Source organism: Pogona vitticeps, chromosome 12 (assembly GCF_051106095.1).
Source record: "Pogona vitticeps strain Pit_001003342236 chromosome 12, PviZW2.1, whole genome shotgun sequence".
Taxonomy (NCBI): domain Eukaryota; kingdom Metazoa; phylum Chordata; class Lepidosauria; order Squamata; family Agamidae; genus Pogona; species Pogona vitticeps.
In genome coordinates, this window is record NC_135794.1 from 5,710,085 (window position 1) to 5,730,820 (window position 20,736).

The following is a 20,736-nucleotide window of genomic DNA, read 5'->3' on the forward strand; positions in this document are numbered from 1 at the left end:
AACCACAGATTTTTCAAGATGTGGATTTGCCAGTTTTTTGTTGCTGTTGTATGTGTACTGAATGCTTCTTTTTCATATACCTCTTGATTCAACCCCCCTTTCTAATAAATAATTTAGTCCCAGTAATCACTCAGCAATAGGCAGTTGCACCAAAGCTCTTGAGGGAAAGCAAGAGTTTCAGATGGCATCAGGAGCAAGGAAGGGCAGAGGAAAACTTTCATGAATCGGCAGAACTATTCATCGGTTTGGTGCACTGCAGCAGTCAAGAGACAAATGAAAAGCCAGTATGTATCCAACACAACTAAAGAAACAGAAAGAAGGCTGGTGCCACATAAATCTATTTATGCAGCTTTACATAAAAGCTGGCTGCAGCTCTGAGCCTTTCAGCAGGCTGGAACAAAATGAAAAAGGAACGGAAGATGACCTTCCTTGTTAAGGACAAAGAACCTCAGCTGGCCAAATAATAATAATTTTTAAAAAAGAAAATGAATTACTGTTGTGTGGAAGGAGTGACAAGGGAATGACAAGTGTCTAGAATTATAAGCAGTGCAGAGGAATTAATAAGGATGTTTAATTGTCCCACTTTGCAAGGGATTAATGCTTAGAAAAAAATGCATTGCACTGCTGAAAAACGTATTTAATGTCTTAACAGTTTAAAAATACTGGCTGGATAGCCCAGTAGTTTACAGAGAGGTTGAGCGGTTGATTCCCCACTGTGCATTCCAGAAGAGCCAGCCTGGGTAGCCTTGGGCAAGCTGGCAGAGTCTCTGGATGACCTCAGAAGAAGGGAATGGTACACCACTTCTGAGTATTCTCTGCCGGAAAGGGTCCCCTTCAGTCAGAATTAAATTAGCACACAATGATGATGATTTAAAAGATTTTACAAATTAAAAAAAAACACACATCAAATGCAAGATTAAGTTTATTTTCATTAATAACCATCAACCCCAAAGTGCATTAATATAGTTGACAGAACTTTAAAAGCCCCCTTTAAAAAAAAAAAAAAATTTGAAGTTAAAACTGGATTTTTCCAGGTATTTTTTAAAAACCTTTCTCTCCGTACAAAGCAAAACCACAACTGAGCAAGTCTGTGCTTTTAGTATTAACAGTCCCTGCCTGACATAAAGTTTTTCCAACTTTTTAACCACATCCCTGAAGTGCACTTGAACACTATGGTCATTGTGTGTGTTTCCTTTGTCGTAACGCAATGAGCAAATGTCCGCAGAATCTCTTGAAATCCAGGGTCTGGTTTTTCACAGTCTGAAGCTTAATTTAAGGCCTGTTTATGCAGCAGAAGTTCTCCTCACAAAAGCAGCAAAGAGTTATCCATGCATACGACAAACAGACACCTGAACCAACAGAGAGTCAGCCTCAACTTCTGTAATTAAAAACCCCTTACAATCATAGAAATTGCCACAGCACAACAGTATCCAGGATCTGTCACGTCACAGAACAGAATCTGAGAGGGCAAAAGCATTGTTTTTGACAACTCAACATTTCCCAGTCCATAATTAAGGGAATCTATTTATAAAAGATGAAATTGCCTTGTTGATTCCTTCCGTATCATAGAATCCTCTTGCAGAATCGCAATCCAGAAGCCTACAGCTTTCTCATTTTCGTCTGTACAGTGATGCCTCGCATTACAAGCCCTCCGTTTTACAACAAAATCGCTTTACGTTTTGTGATTGCAAAAGCGATCACAAAATGATGTTTCCTATAGGGGAATTTCGCTTTGCGATGATCGGTTCCCTGCTTCGGGAACCGATTCTCGCAAAGCGATGATTTTCGGCCAGCTGATCGGCGGTTTCAAACTGGCCACCAGGTAAAAAACATGGCTCACCGCTCTTTTCTGGGACAGATTCCTCGCTGCATTGGCAGCGAAAATGGCTGCGCTATGAAGGATCTTCGCTGGATGGTGAGTTTCAAGCCCCTAGGAACACATTAATCAGGTTTTAATGCGTTTCTATGGGCTTTTTAATGTCACATTACGATGTTTTCATTCTACAGCTATTTCGCTGGAACGGATTAACTTCGTAATGCGAGGCACCACTGTACTTCAGTCCAAATTAACATACATTAGGTGCATAGGTATCATTTTATACCTGGAATCTTTTGTGATGCAAATTCATTCCACTGGTTAGAGTAGAAAGATTCCCGTCTGTACGTTTTAGGGCAGAACTGTACTGCTATGTGACCACAGACAGCAGACAGCAGAACAGACTCCAGAGGAAGCTAAATGTGTTGAAGGATAAAATCTGGCAGACAACGAACCAAGGGCCCTGGAGCAGAAACTCGAAGTCCCTTATGATATCAAACAATTTAGTTTAGCTGGAAGAGACCCTTGTCCAGCAGGCTGAGGCCAAGAGGCAGTCCCGAAACCAGCAAAATCAGGGAGCTGGACGAGGGACCGATTGTATTTGTATTCAGTGTGGAAGGGATGGTTTCTCTCGCATTGGCCTTCTCAGCCACACTAGACGCTGTTCCAAGACCTCTACTCAGAGCACGTTACCCTAGTCTCTGGAGACTGAAGGGTGCCTACAAGTTTAGCTGGTTGGATAGCTCAGTGAAGGTTTGAGAAGACAGCTGCATGCCTGATCACACCCGAAAGGAACACTTTAATAGGAGCAATCTCCAAACTGCAATCTGTGTGATCGCACCCTGAATCAGGTATCTGACTGTAGAGCCAGGGGTTGGGGGTTCGATTCCCACCTGTGTCTCCTGGAGAAAAGAGCCAGCCTGGGTAGCTTTGGGCCAGCTACATAGTCCCAGGGTTCCCCGAGAAGAAGGGAAGATGGGAAACCACTTCTGAATACTCTCTACATAGAAATGTCTGACTTGATGGCACGCAATTGGAATTATTATAATAGGACCCATATATCTGGAGAATCAGTATCGGCTGATTCACTGATCCACGGTCTGAAAATGTATGCATTAAAATAAAATTTATGCATTAAAATAAAATTTATGCATTAAAAGAAAATTTATGCATTAAAATTTATGCATTAAAAATTTATGCATTAAAAGAAAATTTATGCATTAAAAGAAAATTTATGCATTAAAAGAAAATTTATGCATTAAAAGAAAAATTCTTGGAAATATGTTTCTAATGGCCACTGCACTGCAATGTATTACATTTGGTACTATAATAGAGTTCCCTAAATCCATGTTTTCCAGCATCCGCTGGGGCTTGGAGCTGATTTCCTGCAGATACAGGGGTTCTACGGAACAGCAGCTAACAAGGACAAGCCACAATTTCAAATGAGCCACAAACTCACTTAGTGGCTTCAAGCAAGCGGGTTCTTGTCCAGCCTCACCCTCACCCGAGGATAACACTTCTGTCCGGATCTACATAAAGTGCTTTGAATATGTGACATATTGTGGATTTTTGTTTTATATATCGACCGTAACAATTTTATTGACGGGCAACCAGATGATGGTTACAATAACATCTGGAAACGTCCCGTTTCCCCGTGTGTGTTCTGGTGGTAATTTCGGAATGCGCCAACGCAACCTCAGAGCACTGGCGACCTCTGACCCACTCAAGGGGAAGTAATTCATAATTTAAAGGAAAACAGATGGCACACGGCCTACAATTCTGGCTCAGTGGTTTAAGTACTGTATCTGGTTGCAAGTTCGATTCCCCACTGACCCTCCTGGGAGAAGAGCCAGATAGGTAGCCGTGGGCAAGCTGTGGGGTGTCCCCATGAGAAGGGGGAACCACTTCTGTATCTTCTCTGCCAAGAAAACCATAAGCCAGAATTTACTTGACGGCACATTGTTATTATTATTACGAAGCTTGCACTTCAGTAAAACGACAAATTCCTCCACCCTACGCTATCCTAAAGAGTGCCAATGATTTGCACTACTGTATATTTTTAAGATTAATAATTCTAGCAAGATTACTCAGCCTTCAATCATATCGTTATGCTAGAAGATTTGGCCCTGGCCCATTCTTTTATGTATTAGTGCTTCCCATATGCACGGGTACAATTATGCTTGCCCACTTATGAATGACAGGAATAAACAATGCCAGAGATCCGATAAACGAAACCAGAAGGAACAGCCATAAGAACACACGGTCGAGCACCTGTGCTGTAAATTTCCAGTCTTCCACAACCTAAAAGAGAAAAGGAGAACATCAGTACATCATCATCAATGTGCCCATAATCAGATACTGTTGGGATTTGCATTGCTGTCCGCAAAACCTACATGTAATCTGCTATAGCTAATTGTGGCTAATTGACAAGGTGCTGGAGCACATCTTGTCGTACAACTGAGTGCATGACCAGGTATGCAGCCCAGCCACATCATCTTCAACGTGCCCATAATCAGATACTGTTGAGATTTGCATTACTGTCCACAAAACCTATGTGTAACCTGCTATAGCTAATTGTGGCTAATTGGCAAGGTGCTGGAGCACATCTTGGTCGTACAACTGAGTGCATGACCAGGTATGCAACCCAGCGACATCCGAGCACCTTGTCAGCCTCAATAGGTTGGAACAAGTTATGCAAACCTTACGGCACCACCAGCAGGATTCTGATTGTTTCCACCCTACCCCTCAAAGTATCCCAAAGCGAAACACCAAGTGACACAAACACAAGAGGCCATTAAACAAACTCAATCTTCATCCCCACTAAATTTTCCTTTAAAATATTCTGAATTTAACGCGATGAGTAAAAGCTACACAAACCAGAACAAGCGTATGTAAAAACAGAGCATTGACTTAAAGTCCTGAAAACACTGCAGAATTTTTGAAAAGCCATCATTCTCATCGTCACCATCAAAGGGTGATTAAGACGGCCCAAAACATCATTGGCTGTTCACTCCCCTCTTTGGAAGAATTGTATAAGAACAGATGTAAGAGGAAGATATCTAACATACTGAAAGACTCCTCTCATCCGGGATATCAGCTCTTTAAACTATTACCATCAGGAAGGAGATTCAGGGTTTTGAAAGCAAGGACAAGCAGATTCAAGAACAGTTTTTACCCAAGTGCAGTATTGAGTTTAAATGCGGGGCCATAGGTTTTTGGTGGATTTTAATTGCTGAGAGAAAACGGGGCATCTATATTTGGATGGTGAAAGTTGTGTATATTTTAACTTTTTTTTTTGTAGTGTTGTCCAGTTTTACCTTGGGGAAGAGCACCTCATTTCGTTGCACCCACTTGTGAGCGCAATGACAAATAAATTTCTTATGTCTTATGTCTTATGTCTTAAAGTCCTGAAAACACTGCAGAATTTTTGAAAAGCCATCATTCTCATCGTCACCATCGCTGGGTGTGGAGTGTACTATCAACCCTTATCTCGGGCCCTGCTATTGAGGGTGCTCACCCTGAGGGAAATAAAAAGAAAACCGTTACCAGAAACTGGGCTTTTTTAGTGGTGGCACCGTCTTTATGAATAAATTTTCATTAGCGATCAGGTCGGCCTCCTCCCTACTGTCTTTTATAAAATCATTGAATATTGCACTGTTCAGAGATGCTGTTGGCACCATCTGATATTAATTCTGTAAACCGTTGTTGTATTTCATTGTTTTGGATTGAAGTTTCATCATTTCCATTTGTTGGGGTGGATTATATTTATTTTTGATCCGTTCTAGTTTGTTTGATGTTTGTTGCTCGTGTCACTGGGGTGGTCACCTTTCAGTTAATTTGACTGTCTGGATGGGAGAGGTGAGGTTTTCCCCCCCTTCTTTTTGTTTGATTGTATGGTATATTTATATTTTGTAAACCACCCCAAGTAGTGATTTCACTATGTTGGGTGGTCTATAAGTTTATAAATAAAATAAAATAAATACAGTTAATTATCTTAGAGGAACTGGGGCAAAGTAACTTGTGGACACATTCTAGAGGAAAGGCTGTTGTTTGCCACTGTGTTAAGAGGTAGAATTAGAAAATGCTTGTCTTGTGCTATTCATTGCTAAAAATGTCTTAAACTGGAGATTTCTTCTTATATTCAGCACTTTGGGGGTCGTGAACAATAATGCATCATCTTACTCAGCATAGCTAAAGGTAAAGGTTCCCCTTGACATTTTCAGTCCAGTCGTGTCTGACTTTAGGGGGCGGCGCTCATCCCACTTTTCAAGCCATAGAGCCAGTGCCTGTCCGAAGACAGTTTTCCATTGTCACGTGGCCAGCGTGACTAGGGAACGCCATTTTACCTTCCCACCAAGATGGTACCTATTTATCTATTCACATTTGCATGCTTTCGAAGTGCTAGGTTGGCAAGGAGCTCGGACAAAGCGACGGGAGCTCACTCCGTCGCATGGATTCGATCTTAGGACTGCTGGTCTTCTGACCCTGCAGCACAGAGGCTTCTGCGGTTTAGCCCGCAGCGCCACCACGTCCCCTCAGCACAGCATCCAATAAATAACTCATTCTGTGGTCATCAATATAAAGTTGTTGTCAAAGGCCTAAATTTGGAGAAGGTTGGCTGAATTGGTTGCTAACTTGGAAGTCCTACTCATACTGTGTGTCTACTCTACGTGGGACTGAAAACTCAATTATTGCCAGCTGCTTTAAAGTCAGGAAATGTCAAAAGTAAGTTTGTTTAAGACATGATCCACTGTAAATCTTGTACATGGTAAGATACGTACGATATTGTCACATCTGACTTACGCCAATAATAATAGCATTTTTGAGGTGAGACATTTAGAGCAGTGCCACCTCCAGTGAGATTCCTTGACTGATGGGGGATTTGAACCCAGGTCTCCTGAGTCCTAGTCCATCACTTTACCAACAACATCACACTAGCTCTCAAGATAGAAACAGGCCATAAAGACTTGGATACACCATGACTTAATATACACACCTCACGTACTTCATTTTCCTTAACAATGTGCCTTGTAATGTACCGGATAGAATTCAGAGCTGTTTCCAAGGTGTTCTGAGAAAGCTCCGATCCGTTGCTGTTGTTGGCTTCCTCCTCCTGAGAAAAATACCTATCGACGTGGCTTCTCATACAAAGCAGCTTCGGAAGTTTGTGGAGGAATATTTTGCGAACCCAAGGCGCCATGGTGTTGTGCGTTGACGAAGATCGGTGGTGAACGTTAATAGCAAAGACTGTGATGACAATGGACAGCGTCACGAAAATCATCGTGAAGACCAAATATTCTCCAATCAGCGGTATGACTTTAGAGGACGAGGGTATGATTTCTTCAATGACGAGAAGGAAGACAGTTAGAGATACGAGCACTGACGTACACAGAGAGATTTTCTCGCCTTCGTAAGATGGAAGGTAGAAGACCAGGATGGTTAAAAAAGAAAGCCCTATACAAGGTATAATGAGAAACAGGGTGTAAAAGAGGGGCAGGCGTCTAATTATAAACGAGTAGGTAATGAAGGGATACCAGCAACAGCCATCGGTTCTGTTCCCTCTGGTGCCCGTGGCCGACACTATCTCCCATTCACCGTTATCAAAAAAATCTCTCTTGTCTACTTCTTCGTCAACTAGAATGATATCAACTTGGGATCCATCGTAAGTCCAGGAGCCAAATTTCATGGAGCAGTTCTGGAGATCAAAGGGGAAATAAGTGACATCAATGGTACAGGAACTTTTGTAATTTGCTGGCGGCGTCCAAGCAATAGTCCCATCATGCCTCACAACGGTTTTGGTGGACGTTCCTTCGAAGCGACCATCTGCGCTGAAAGAACATTCAGTGAGGAGCGGTTAAACATATGACTCGCCGACTTTCACAAACAGGTTTGCCGGAGACAGCCGACATATTGCTCTGGTGTTTTATTCATTTATTTTGGCAAACTTAGCATTTGGGCTAAATTTGTGCAGTTATAAAGTGCTTTGAAAATGAATGGGTGGCCAGAATCCTATTGATGATTTACGCTCGCCTAAGGGAAATTACGTAAGTCTTGGTGGCAGGCCTCTGCTCATTGCTGAGGTTCCTCTTATATTCCTGGGTGCTTATGATGGATTGGACATTTGGGGATGCAACCGAACACCTTGTGAATGTGTGGGAATTTGCTGCCACCAAGATATACTCATTTCCACTTATACAAGTGTAAATTGCCAACAGGATTTTGGCCAACATTGCTTACAGCCGCGTAAATATTTCTAACAATGAAAAACTAAGCAATGTTAATCTCCTTATAGGAATAATTCCAGGGGACAGGGCAGAAGTAGAGAACTGAAAACACTCTCCTCCAGATTGTGTCAAAATGGACTACTTCCCAACAGCCTCTTTTTGGGGAGATCCATGACAAATTTCCATTTCCTAATACAGGCTATTGTGATTATTATTTTTAGAGGGGTTCAGGCTTGCATTTGCTAACTACAACATCCAGAGGTTTACTAGCTTCCACCCCCCAAACCGCAAATCTGCACACTTCCAATGAGTCCATGTTGCTTCCGAGCTGCCTTGGAAGGATTTATATCCTAGCAAACAGTACATAAATAACTGGATCAAATATATCAACAAATAAAGAGCAAATAAAAAAAGACAGGCTTTTTTTAAAAAAGTCATTTCTATATAGTAACTGGAAATCATCGGATTTAAGCCGTTCAGACATATTTGTAAGTAAGAAATATAACCAAAATTAATTTTTTTATATCTAATTGGAAAATAACGTGCTTTATTATATATGGTATTGCTAGATAGCCTTTCTACTCATTTCTACTAATGCAGTTTTAAAGGCATATTTTTCAAGTTGGAGACAAATGCAGCTGAAGTATTGTGCATCATAATTCATGGCAACAATATTGTGCATCCTTTTGGGGGTGTGTGTGTCTCCCTCTCTGTGTGTGATGAACTGAATGTGACCATACAGTGAAAGATACACAATTATACTGAAGACTAAAATGGTAATTAACAGCACTGAGAGTCACAGATATCAGTACAACGAATGGCACAGAGGAAATCGTGTTGGCTTCTGCAAGAAATCCATAATCGTTTTTAATTAAAGGCCTTTTAAATACTTGTTGTAAACTCACACAAGGGTTAGTGGTAGGGGTTTGAGTAACCGTAGGTCTACAATGACGCCACCCATGTGCCACAGCCACAAAGATGGGAAGCATACCTTTGCAGTGCAGAAGTAGCAACATTTCCAGCAGAAGGGGAGGGGGAATGCAGGCCATCGTAATCATCTTAGGATATCTCATTAGATCTTAGAACTTCAGAGCTGGCAGAGACGGTATGGATTGTCAAGTCCAGGCCCTATCAAGGAGGCAGAGCCGGGAATTGAACTCCCAAACTCTCGCTCCGCAGCCAGAGACCTAAACCACTCAGCTGGGATATTCACCAGCAATACTGTCTTCTATGGGACAGAATAATTACATCTCCAGCTTTATACCTTCATCAACTGCTGTTCTGCCTCCCTTTTCTTGTCTCTAACTTCTATTCCCGTTTTCCTTTTTGGAAAACAATGGCTAAACGGTCTCTTCTGCTTTCCCCTTCCTCTGTCTATCTGGCCAAGAATATGATTCTCGAATTCCCCATCTGTGCCATTCAGATCCATAACAGTAACTCAGGTCGTGATCTACTGGAGATCCTTTTCACCATTCATAAAAGCAGGGATCCAGCAGATCTAATATATTTTATGAGTCCAGGAATCACAGTTTCTGTCTTGGGAAATATAGTTTTCCATACTTTGTATGATCAGCATGCTATTTTATGAGATACATAGCTGAAGGAAAATGCTCCGACTCCAGAAATGTCAAAATAAAACCTATAAAGTTATTTACTCTCTCAATATATTTTTGGATCAGCAGTAACTAATGCGGAACATTGAAATGCTTACTTGTCGTACAAAACAATGTCAGGAATCCATATGGAATCTGAAGGGACACGGATTGATGTTATCCCAGCGTACTCTTTCGGGTCCCACTTCAATTTTACATCCACCCATTCCTAGAGGGGGAAAAATGTAATTTTCTTTTTAAAAGTTCCTCTTCGTTACAAAGGGCTACCTACTAGAGAAGGCCACAGATCCGGTGTTCAGGTACCCTCTCAAAACAATTACGAGAGGGTTTAAACTCTACCAAGAGTTTCTTTGTTTTCTTTCTTTATTTTTTTAAATAGTAATTTATTACATATTAAAAGCATTAATTAATTTAATTAATTAATTTAATTAATTTTAATATTTTTAATTTCTTTATTGTCTTTCAAATGGACTTCATTAAGACCTTGTAAAGTGAAACAAACATAGGATGAGAAATGATTTCTCACTTCAGGCTGTATGAAAATAATTCAACCTGCTGTCTTCTAATTTAAAATTTAATACCAACTGAACATGGAAGCGAGTGTTTCTTCCAATGTATTTGGGTTACATAGGTTATGGTCTCACTGCTCTGTAATTCTTTTACACAGCTGTCATATACCTATCTCTCAGAAAGAAGCCCCATCAAGTTCACTGCAACATATTCCAGATACAGTTGTGCCCCGCTTGACGATTACCCCGTTTGACAATAAATCCACTTCACGATGATGTTTTTGAATGGGTTTTTTTCGCTTAGCAATGATTGGTTCCCTGCTTCGGGAACTGATTTTTCGCTAAACGATGTTTTTTCAAAACTGATCGGTGGTTTTCAAAATGGTCTCTGGCTCTCAAAATGGCCCCCTGCTGTTTTTAGGAGGCATTTTTTGCAAGACAGGCACCGGAAAACAGCCGCCCTGTGGAGGATCTTCACTTTACGATGAGGTATTTCGCCCATTAGAATGCATTAGTCGGTTTCTAATGCATTCTAACGGGCTTTTTAATTTCGCTTGACGAGGATTTCACTTAACAGTGATTTCAACGGCATGGATTATCCTCGTCAAGCGAGGCACCACTGTACTTGTTTATGGGACAGTGATCTTAATAGCCTCCCCCCATAAAGGCGATCTCAGAGATCTGTCCAGGGGATAGAATTCAACCTCTCTCCCAACTTTTGGGCCACCGTTCTTCTCGGCTACAATGGGCTTCACGTACCTGCTTCAACCACACGTTTGTGGTCATGAGCTGATTTTTCTCATCCTGTTGAGAAACAAGAGGGGCGTACAATTTTACAAGGTCTTCCCAAACCCCGTCAACAATTCACAAAATATAGCATTTATTCTACAGGTAGCTTCAGGATCAGGGACAGCTCTGGGTTCAAGAGGGAATTTTTATTGTATTCTCTGATGGGCCTGCACCAACCCACTGGTGCTCCCGCATAAAATCTGATGATTAACCAAGAGAAGAAAGAGAGACTAACATCTCATTTTCCTACAACAGCCCAAAACAACCCTATAATATGGGTTTTCAGGGCATTGTAGGAAATTTAAACCGTTTCTTGAAATTGCGTAGTATTCAAGACGACCACAGAAGAATCATCCTGGGTGGGTCTTGGTTTGACTCCCAAGATCCTGACAGATCCACATGGATGCCGGATGCTGACATAGTAAGCCCTTGATATTATCTGTAGCAAGGGGATCTCTGTTAAACATTGGTGGATCATTTTCTGCAGAAAACTCTGAAGGACAGAAACACAATCCATAATGGATTTCTCTTGTGCAGCTCTTTGCATAAAAAAAAAACTCCTGTAGTCTTCCACCTAATGGGTGAGAGCCATCAAATAATCATCTTAGAACTCCAGAACTGGAAGGGACCCTATGGATCATCGAGTCCAGGTCATCAAGGAGGCCCTGTGGGGAATCAAACTCCCAAACTCTGGCTCCGCAGCCACATGCCTAAACCACTGAGTTGTCCAGAAGTTCATGAAATAAAGTGTTCTGATTTCCAGTCATATCTAACACAGTTTTTCTCTTCTCTGCGGCCTTAGTTTCCAACTGTTGTTCTTCTGGGCTGCCATGCCACTTCGGACACAGGGCAACCCAAACAGGGTCTTAAAGATATGTGAAATGTTTCAGAAGTGGTTTTGCCAGTCTCACACATCCTGCACGAGTTTCCATGGCCAAGCAAGGATTTGAACTCAGGTCTCCAGAGTTCTAATCTATCACTCTATCCCCTACACCATGTTGGTTGGTTCAACTGTTCTGGCTGCTTAAATACCCTCATAAATAGCCTGCCTTGACATAGACAACAGATTATTTTAAAAACTTTTTATACTACTTTGTTTTCTACAGCAATCAATCCTGTTGCGTACATTACATGGGCCTAAAATGCGATGATACTACCAGTGAGGGGAGATGACTGATAATGAAAGAGTCCCTGCTCTTTGTGAAAGAGACAGGCTCTCCTAACTATGTGCGTCTGACAACAAACTCCTTCGCAATGGAACAACTACACGTAAAAATCAGCCGAACAATAACAGAGGAGCAGAGCGAGTAACATACCACATCCACCAACTGCGAAATGGCCAGGCCAAATTTCACTTTGATTGTCTCATTCAAACGTTCGACCGGGCGGACCCATCTTTCATAGTCTTCGAATAAATGTTTAAACAAACGGTCTTCACTCCGAGCAATGAAAGAAGGTTCTGATGAACCTGCAGGTAAAGTAAGAGAATCATGATATTATGTACACTTCCACGCACATGGGTGCATGCACATGATGCACAGTTTAAATGGCATTTGGTGCATTCTTATTATTGGCTCTAAAACAATAAACTACTCTGAAAGGATTTCTGCTTGCCAGGTACACATTTGATAAGGGTCAAAGAGAATTGGTGACAGCAAATGCCCCTATTTTGGTAGAGAGAGGGGTAGAAGGGAATGAGACAATCATATCTAGCATATTAATATTTATATTGTTAGTATTTATTATATTGCATTTCTACCTTGCCTTTTTACTACTTGTTAGTGCTTAAGGTGATTTACAGTCATCATAAAAGGCCAAGCAAAACCAACTTCAATCACAGAATCCTTAAAATCCAGTAGAGTCAAACATGGCCATTGAAAAACACCTGATTGGTTTATACACAACTACGGTATGTGTGTAAACAGCTCAAATCACCACAATAAATGGAACAATTTGATGAAACAGTTTTAAGAGAGGTGTCCTCAGACCCTTTCCTGAATGCAGCAAGTGTGGAAATGGATGGAAATTCAGAATAGAGGTCATGCCCTAACTCAGGAGGAGATCGGGAGAAGATCCTCTCATGTGTTTGTCCAGGCAGTCTGATAATATTTTAAGTCAGCTCCTGCAAATCTGGCCATTTACTCCATGCCAGGAAAGTAAAATAGGCTGATCATCCCATAGAAATCATGCCGAAGAACTCTTGAGACTCTGCCTCCCCCTGCAGTTCCATCTGTGAACATTTCACGACCATCGGCCACCGATTATTATTATTATTATTATTATTCTGGGCATTTATTCCAGAAATGTAGCCAGTGTGAGGGAAAGCCAAGTCACCTGGCATCCACCTCTGCTTCCAGGAACAACACATGGCAACTTGCCCCTGTGCTCGGCCGTGTTTTGACTTCCAGTCCAGTGAATTTGCACGGCTGGGCTGCAGGCGTGAAAATGAAAGTGAGACGATAATAGGGAGAGACAACTTAAGTGACAAAGCTACACCCGGGAGGCAACAAGGGGAGGTTCAGCCCCGAGAATTGTACAAGAGACAAGAGGATGAGAGAGGAAGATCGCCAAGCCTTGGTACAACGTGTTTCAAAGTACAGTTTCAGCCTTTTGATCCCAAACAGCGCACGGCTCCCTTAAAGGAGTTCATCTCTCTGTTTACTGCAGTGGTTTCCATCCTCGGGTCCCCAGACATTCTTGGACTACAACTCCCAGAAGCCTCCCCCACTAGCTGTGCCGGCCAGGATTTCTGGGAGTTGCAGTCCAAGAATATCTAGGGACCCAAGGTTGGGAACCCTTGGTCTATGGCAATATCATTTCTTAATATCTCCCTGAGTTACCCTCTGGATGCAAAAGTAGGGTTGAACTTGACTTGATTGGCAGATGAACCCGTGGGCGAAAACCACGAGCGCTATTAAATGATGATGTTCAGGGATATTAGACATCTGAAATCTCATTCGTGTCTGCAAGTCAATCCTTCATATGAGAACAAACAAACGATGACATCCATGCATAAGATACTGCCATAGCTTGCTCTGCCTCCATCACTTTAAGTTGAGGAGAGCACAAAGTCTACCCTCTTCACCAGTTATTCCTAGCTGGCTTCGTGGTTTTGGTATCTGGCGGTGGAATCAGAGTTTGTGAGTTCGATTCCCCACTGGGCCTCTTGAGAGAAGAACCAGCCTGAGTAGCTTTGGGCCAGCTGCACACTCCCTGAGCTTTCCTCAGAAGAAGGGAACGGAAAACCACTTCGGAGTATCCTCTACCTGGAAAACCCCTGAAAAGGGTCGCCATTAGTCAGAATTGACTTGACAGGATGATGATGATGAGCATAGCCAATGGCGAACAATTCTGGGAGGCACGATAAAAACACATCTGGAAGGACACAGCTGCTCACCCATCATCTAGGTTAAAAAGGCAAAAGATTTATACAATCTGAAAAGAAACCTAGGTGAAATCTAGGTTAAGTTCACAGTTTCTGCCTTTGGGCACCTCATCCCTCAAAGCAATCCGAACCTGCCTGCAGATCAAAGGCTGTTTCTCCAGATGCCAAAACAAAAAAAAAGGAGAAGGTACAAGTTTCCAAAAAAATATAAAAAGCTATTTTCATCAATAGGTTCAAGACGAGCCCCGTATTTAGCATATGGCATCTCTGCGGCCAACGAAGCCATCAGCCAAAGATCTGAGAGAGGAAGTCGAAGTTGAATGAAACAATCAATGAGCTGGACAAGTGGAGGAAGAACATAATGCCATCTGTAAAAGCCAAAACACACGTTGTGGATTGCTCACGCAATCGCATTCCATTGGCTTAACACATCTCCCCTCACCACCAAATGGATCAGACTCTGACCTTCAACAGGAATGACTTAGGAAGGTGAGATCAACTCAGCTCCGTTGTACCATAACTGTATGGATGTAAGGGAGGTAGAATGAATCCCAGGTATGTAGAGCCGGGCTATATTTCTGAGTCTCCGTTGGAAAACTAGAGGTTTCAAGTCAAGCAGAACTTCACAAGCTTCTTCAATTGCTGATGAAGACATCAAGCCTTTACATGATGGCATGAAGATTTGGACCAGGCCGTGAGACATCATCTGATGCTACTTGAGAAGCTTTGGAGCAGCAGCTGATACAGTAGACCCGGTTACTGATGCAACATTTTGTTAGGGTTGTTCCACGTGCAAAATTTATCATGGCAGTGTTCAAACAGATGGAACCCTGGAACCTTTATGTCAATGTTAGCAGCCCATTCCTTGATGATAGGGCTCCCAAGCCGTTTTTGCAAACTTAGTAATGAATGGATGGTAAATCCAAGTAATCCTTGAGCATTTAAAGAATGCAATTTGACGTATCTTTCTTTTATAGTGTTCCTCTCTCCCTTTGCAACCTGGTACACTGAGATTAAGAGGGTGAACGAAGCAGAGAAACAATTCCATATTTGGAAAGCGCTTGACATTTTGTAGACATCCATGTAGCAAAGTGCAATTAGGCAAGCTTGGGTCTCCCGAACCATCTGGCAAAATCACTGGCAAAAACAATAATACTCCAGGCCGATGAGCGTCAGGTGAAGAACTGGGGGAAGTTTCTCCTCCAGCTCGTGAAATCCCTCGGGGATTTCACAAGCCATCTGTTAAGAGGACATGAAACTCTGCCTCCATCAACAGACTGGACTTATAACTACGTATATTCAGATGAGGTTTGCTTATTCTGTGCATTTATGGTTCTCAATATAAATTAAGAACTTATGTAAATCTATATGCAAATGAAGCACTGCCATCAGGCTTCCAGCAAAAGAGCAGATGATGTGCTTGAGGTTTCAGAAGTTGCGTGCGAGTACATTTCATGTATAGCTGCGCTGTGCCAGCAACAGTTTCTCCTGCCTGTGATACAGGGCTGAACGGCCACTCGGCTTCCCTTGCAAATTTAGAATACGTACCGGCTTTCACAGTGATCATTGCTGACATCCCCACATAAGCATTCGCATTTCTGGAGAGTCTAGCATTATATAATCCCCGCCGCCTAATTTCTCTTCTGCCTGCTGAAAAATTTACATCATCTCCAGCACGCGCAAGTCACTGGCCTGTGGAACCATACCGGTCTCCGCTCAGTGAAGCGCAAAAAATCGTGTCCACCTGCCTCCCCTTTGGAAACAATAGGACGCCAGAAAAGAATCTGCAATTCAAACGAGTAGTGGAAACCGAAGAGAATGGTACATTTATCTCAAAAAATAAAAATAGGACTTAAAGCGCCTGACTAATCCCCGTGCAAACCATCGGCTTTTTTACAGCTCAGCTTTGATGTAACAAAACACAGATGTTACAAGAAGGATCTGTGCGTTTCTCCCGAGTCCTTCTAATGCAATTTGTAAACTTGCCTTGAGTTGAATCATTTCAAATTAAGCTGTGGAGCCACCACTCCGACTCATTTTTCCCCCTATTTACTCAGCATCTTATTTTCAGATACTTTCATTTAAGGAAATCACAACAACTGAGAAGTTTTCTGCCAGCATTTCATACCTTCTCCATATTAAGTACACAACTTACAATTCCCCCACTCACCCATTGTGACTGAAAAGAGTCACTTCTTTTCTTGTTCAATATTATGCATTAAATGTTGAATTTCACTACTTGATAAGTATGCCTGCCACCTCACACAAACTTTTGATCAAGCAGAAAGACACAGAACTCCTGCTTATTCCTACTGTTTTCCCGAAAATAAGATAGTGTCTTATATTAATTTTTGCTCCAAAAACACATTAGGGCTTATTTTCAGGGGATGTTTTTCCCTCCATGTACAACAATCTACATTTATTCAAATACAGTCATGTCATCATCTTCTGGTTGCTGCACAAGGGTGGGAGGTGGGGTTTCACAAACTAGGGCTTATTTTGGGGATAAGGATTATGTTATGAGTATCCTGAAAAATCATAATAGGGCTTATTTTCATGTTAGGTCTTATTTTCGGGAAAACAAGGTATATTTAGATGGAACTTGTTTATTCTGCAAATATACATCCTGTCCTTTCATTGTATTTAGAGAGTATTCGCTGTGATCTTAAAGGATCAGCCCACATGATTATTTCTGTTTTGCCCCAGAATCGATATTTTAAGGCCACTTCTTCTTCAGAATCTATGCTGTACTGCCTTCTGAAGGAGGAACCTTTCCAGAACTAAGGAAAGAATATATTTCCTCCTATAAATATACAGGAAGCACAGGCGGTAATAAGAGATTTACAACATACCCATCAGAAAAAAAAGGAAAATGTGCACAGCAAGCCGATACCACCTCTACTGTTTCAGTATATAGTGAAAAACAAATAGTTCAGCTATGAAAGAAAGATGTGCAAAAATCAAGGTGTATATAGTGATAATATAAATATATATAGTGATTTTTAAAGAAATCATCCTCAGTATCCTCTCTGCAAAACAGAACACTAAAGCAGTTCAATTTGTGATTGATAGAACTCTTTGTATTCTTTTTAAAAATATATATATAAAAGGACTCAAAAGACTTTCCTGCTAATCTCTGCTTTTGCATTGTCTCCCCAGGGTTGCTATAATAGTGTTCAAAACCCTCACTGGGAGTTCAAATCAGATTTAAACCATCTGAAATCTCTGGAAGGGAAGAAAAGCAGTCAGACGCAGAGAGAAAACGTCTCTCTTCATCCATTTAATATCCTTAGAGAATTTCCTCTCATCTCCTCTGGATGGTGGGGGCAATGTTTGTTTTTTTAAAATGTGGAAATCCTCCATCATTCATCTTTAAGACGAAAATGGTATTCTGTCCCTTATTTGTACACGAAGCCAGACTAAATTCTTGGGAAAGCAGGAGAAAGGTGGCGAGGGAGGGAGGTGGGTGAGCTACATCTTAGAGAGAGGGGAGAAAAGTCATTAAGAGATTTTAAAAAACACACCAAATGTCAAGAAGAGAATAAAGATAACTAAAAACATGTTACAGTGGTGCCTCGCTAGACAGTTACCCCGCATGACAGTTTTTTCGCTAGACATTGACTTTTTGCGATCGCTACAGTGATTTGCAAAACAGTGATTCCTATGGGGGAATTTCGCTGGACAATGTTTGGCCCCTGCTTCGCAAACTGATTATCGCTAGATGACGATTTTGACAGCTCCCTGCGCGCTCGCAAAATGGGTGTTTTCGGGACTTAAGCTTCGCAAGACAGCTATTTAAACAGCTGATCGGCGGTTCCCAAAGCGGCTTTCCTATGGCCGATCTTCGCTAGACAATGACAATTCTTCCCCATTGGAACTCATTAAACAGCTTTCAGTGCATTCCAATGGGGAAATGCTTTTCGCTAGACAATGATTTCGCTAAACAGTGATTTCAGTGGAATGGATTATCATCATCTAGCGAGGCACCACTGTATTTTTGGCTGATGGGGGCAATGTGAGCCACACTGGTGGCATGAAGGAGTGCAGAGCTCACCACCAACCTCGTGTATCCTGTCTGCCTCTTAGCTTTTCATCATTTTTCTCCCTTGTCTCCAACAGGAACCCAAAATAAAGCAAAGTCCTGTGCACTGGAACCCAAGTAAACATGCAGGGCAAATGCAGCTGAATGCCTGAGGTGGAGCATCTCAGGGACACGGATATTTAATAATAGCTCTGGCTGTTTAGATCTCTAGGGTTGGGAGTTTGATTCCCCCCCCCCAGTACTGTGCCTGCCTGACAGGAGCTGGACTCCCTAATCCAGAGGGTCTCTTTGGGGCTGTGCAATTCTAAGATTACTTTGGCCTCATAGATCACTGGATTAAAAAAAACATCCTGACCCCATCAATCCAAGGTTTGCAGCGCTGCAATCTGATTGCACGGGGAGCCTACAACCCTAAACCCCCTCCCTTGGGATCAAGCCAGGCTAAACTCTTGAGTAGACAGGTATACTGCTGCACTTTTAACCTGGAATCAGTAGCTTTTATTACCCATAAACAGGCAATCACAGGAGGATGCTGTGAGTGGCTACCCACATCCATCATGCTCTTTCTTCGGATGTGGCCCCGGAAGGCTCCCGCAATAACCACAATGACAACGAGGATACCAGGGAACAGGGAGGCGACTTTCTTCGCCTTTAGAAGCAACTGCATCCTGGGGGGCAGATTGTAACGTGCAAACGGCACCCTCCGCTGACAACTCACGGGTGGCAGAAGACTAGCGATCGAGGAACGATCCAGACCTACTGATTTCGGTAGGTTTACTCAGCGCAGGAGAGAGAAAAGGTCACGCTAGAGATCCAGAGTTAGTCATTTAATCCAGTCCCGTTTGTTTCGGTTGATCTCCTCGACCTGCGACGGAGTCTTTTTATGAACCGTGTTCACGAGCAAGACCGCACCAGGGGTGCAAATAAATGCAGGTAAGAAGAGCCACACCGGCGCTGGTCGGCTCCTTGCAAACAGATACACAACCCCCGCTTTTAAAAACAAGCATTCGCACGAGCCTATCACGCGCATCTCAAGTCTAGCCCAATCTCTCAAACCTTTCCAGCGTTACTTTTTTTAAAAAAACAACAGTTCCCACCATCCACACCAGTGCAGGTCACCTTCTCAAGTCTATCCCCGATCCCCCAAACCTTTCCAGCGTTACTTTACACAACACTACAATTCCCACCATCCTCCACCCCGGATGGTCTTTGTAATCCCCCCCCCTCCCCAAAGTAACTCGGCCGGCCGAAGGGAGAAGTCAGCAAGCGAGGGCTCTCCCCGTTACCGGGATAGGGAGCTCCTGGGACGCCGTCGCTGTCCGGGCCGGATCCTTCCGAGAAGGAAGGCGGCGGGAGGAGGGGGAGGAAGAGGAGGAAGAGGAAGATCAGGCAGGGGGTCGAGAGCAGCCGGGAGCCCCCCGACAGCAAGAATAGGGCGCCTGACCGCCGCCAGGTCTCCGCCATGGCTCTGCCAGAGGGAGACGCGCCTCCGAGACTGAGGATGATGAGGAAGGGCGGGAGAAGCAAAGGACACCCCCCCCAAGAAGGAAGGAGGAGCCACTGGCGGGGGGGGGAGGATATCATCGGCCAGAGGAAGGCCACGCCCCCAGGTAGGAGGGGGACAGGGTGGGGGAGAGGGAGGGCACCCAAACAAGCCAGATTCCCCCCCCCTTTCTCATCAGGGGAGTATGGGACACATTGTTCTCCGGAGCCTGGATGCTGGTCCTTCCGACTTCGCTCCATCCCACCGCCGAAGAGATTCAGCACCATGGAGAGCTCTCCAGGAACGGCAGCCTGGAAAACCCGGCGCGGCTCCTAATCCTGGAGTTACCGAACTCCAGCTGTAAGATCCAAGCTCCTGCTTTGTATTCCCCTAAACTTTGTTCCCATGGTGCTTGGCATGGTTCCGGGGGGGGGGAATGGGGCAGGCTCTTCTCTCCCCCCCCGCAGCATTTGAGTCACCAGCTTCCACTGTCTTCATATGTATAAAGTCACAGATCTACATTTGGAGTGCAGAGCCGGAAGGGATCTCATAGATCATCAAGTCCAGCCTTTGCAAGGAGGCCCAGTGGGGGGATTTGAACTCCCAGCCTTTGGCTCTGCAGCTAGAGACCTAAGCTGGTGAGCTATCCAGCAGTACCAGATGTGGTGGAGCCAGGGTTAGCAGGGTTTAAACCCTGGGACGTTCTGAGTACCAGGACTCCGGCATCATCATGGGCTTCCATGTTCCTTCTGAGCTTCTGTGGAGTCCTCCGAGTATCCAAAAGAATCACGGATTTTGTATTGTTGCAAGATGACTGTGTTGTAAGGCAAAGTACATGAGAGCAGTTTGGTCCTGAATGGGCAATTCAGAGCCGT

The 20,736-nt window shown here is 43.2% G+C and overlaps 1 protein-coding gene across 1 annotated transcript; it reads right to left on the reverse strand.

The window, feature by feature from the left end:
- Window positions 1-904: 904 nt before the first annotated feature.
- Window positions 905-20,109, reverse strand: CHRNA5 (cholinergic receptor nicotinic alpha 5 subunit). The gene is made up of 6 exons (XM_078380932.1): window positions 19,665-20,109; window positions 12,268-12,419; window positions 10,922-10,966; window positions 9,752-9,861; window positions 6,813-7,644; window positions 905-4,117 (listed from the first exon to the last, which is right to left on the reverse strand). The coding sequence occupies exons 1-6, from the start codon at window positions 19,960-19,962 to the stop codon at window positions 3,956-3,958; spliced, it is 1,599 nt and encodes a 532-aa protein (XP_078237058.1). The 5' UTR covers window positions 19,963-20,109; the 3' UTR covers window positions 905-3,955.
- Window positions 20,110-20,736: the final 627 nt, after the last annotated feature.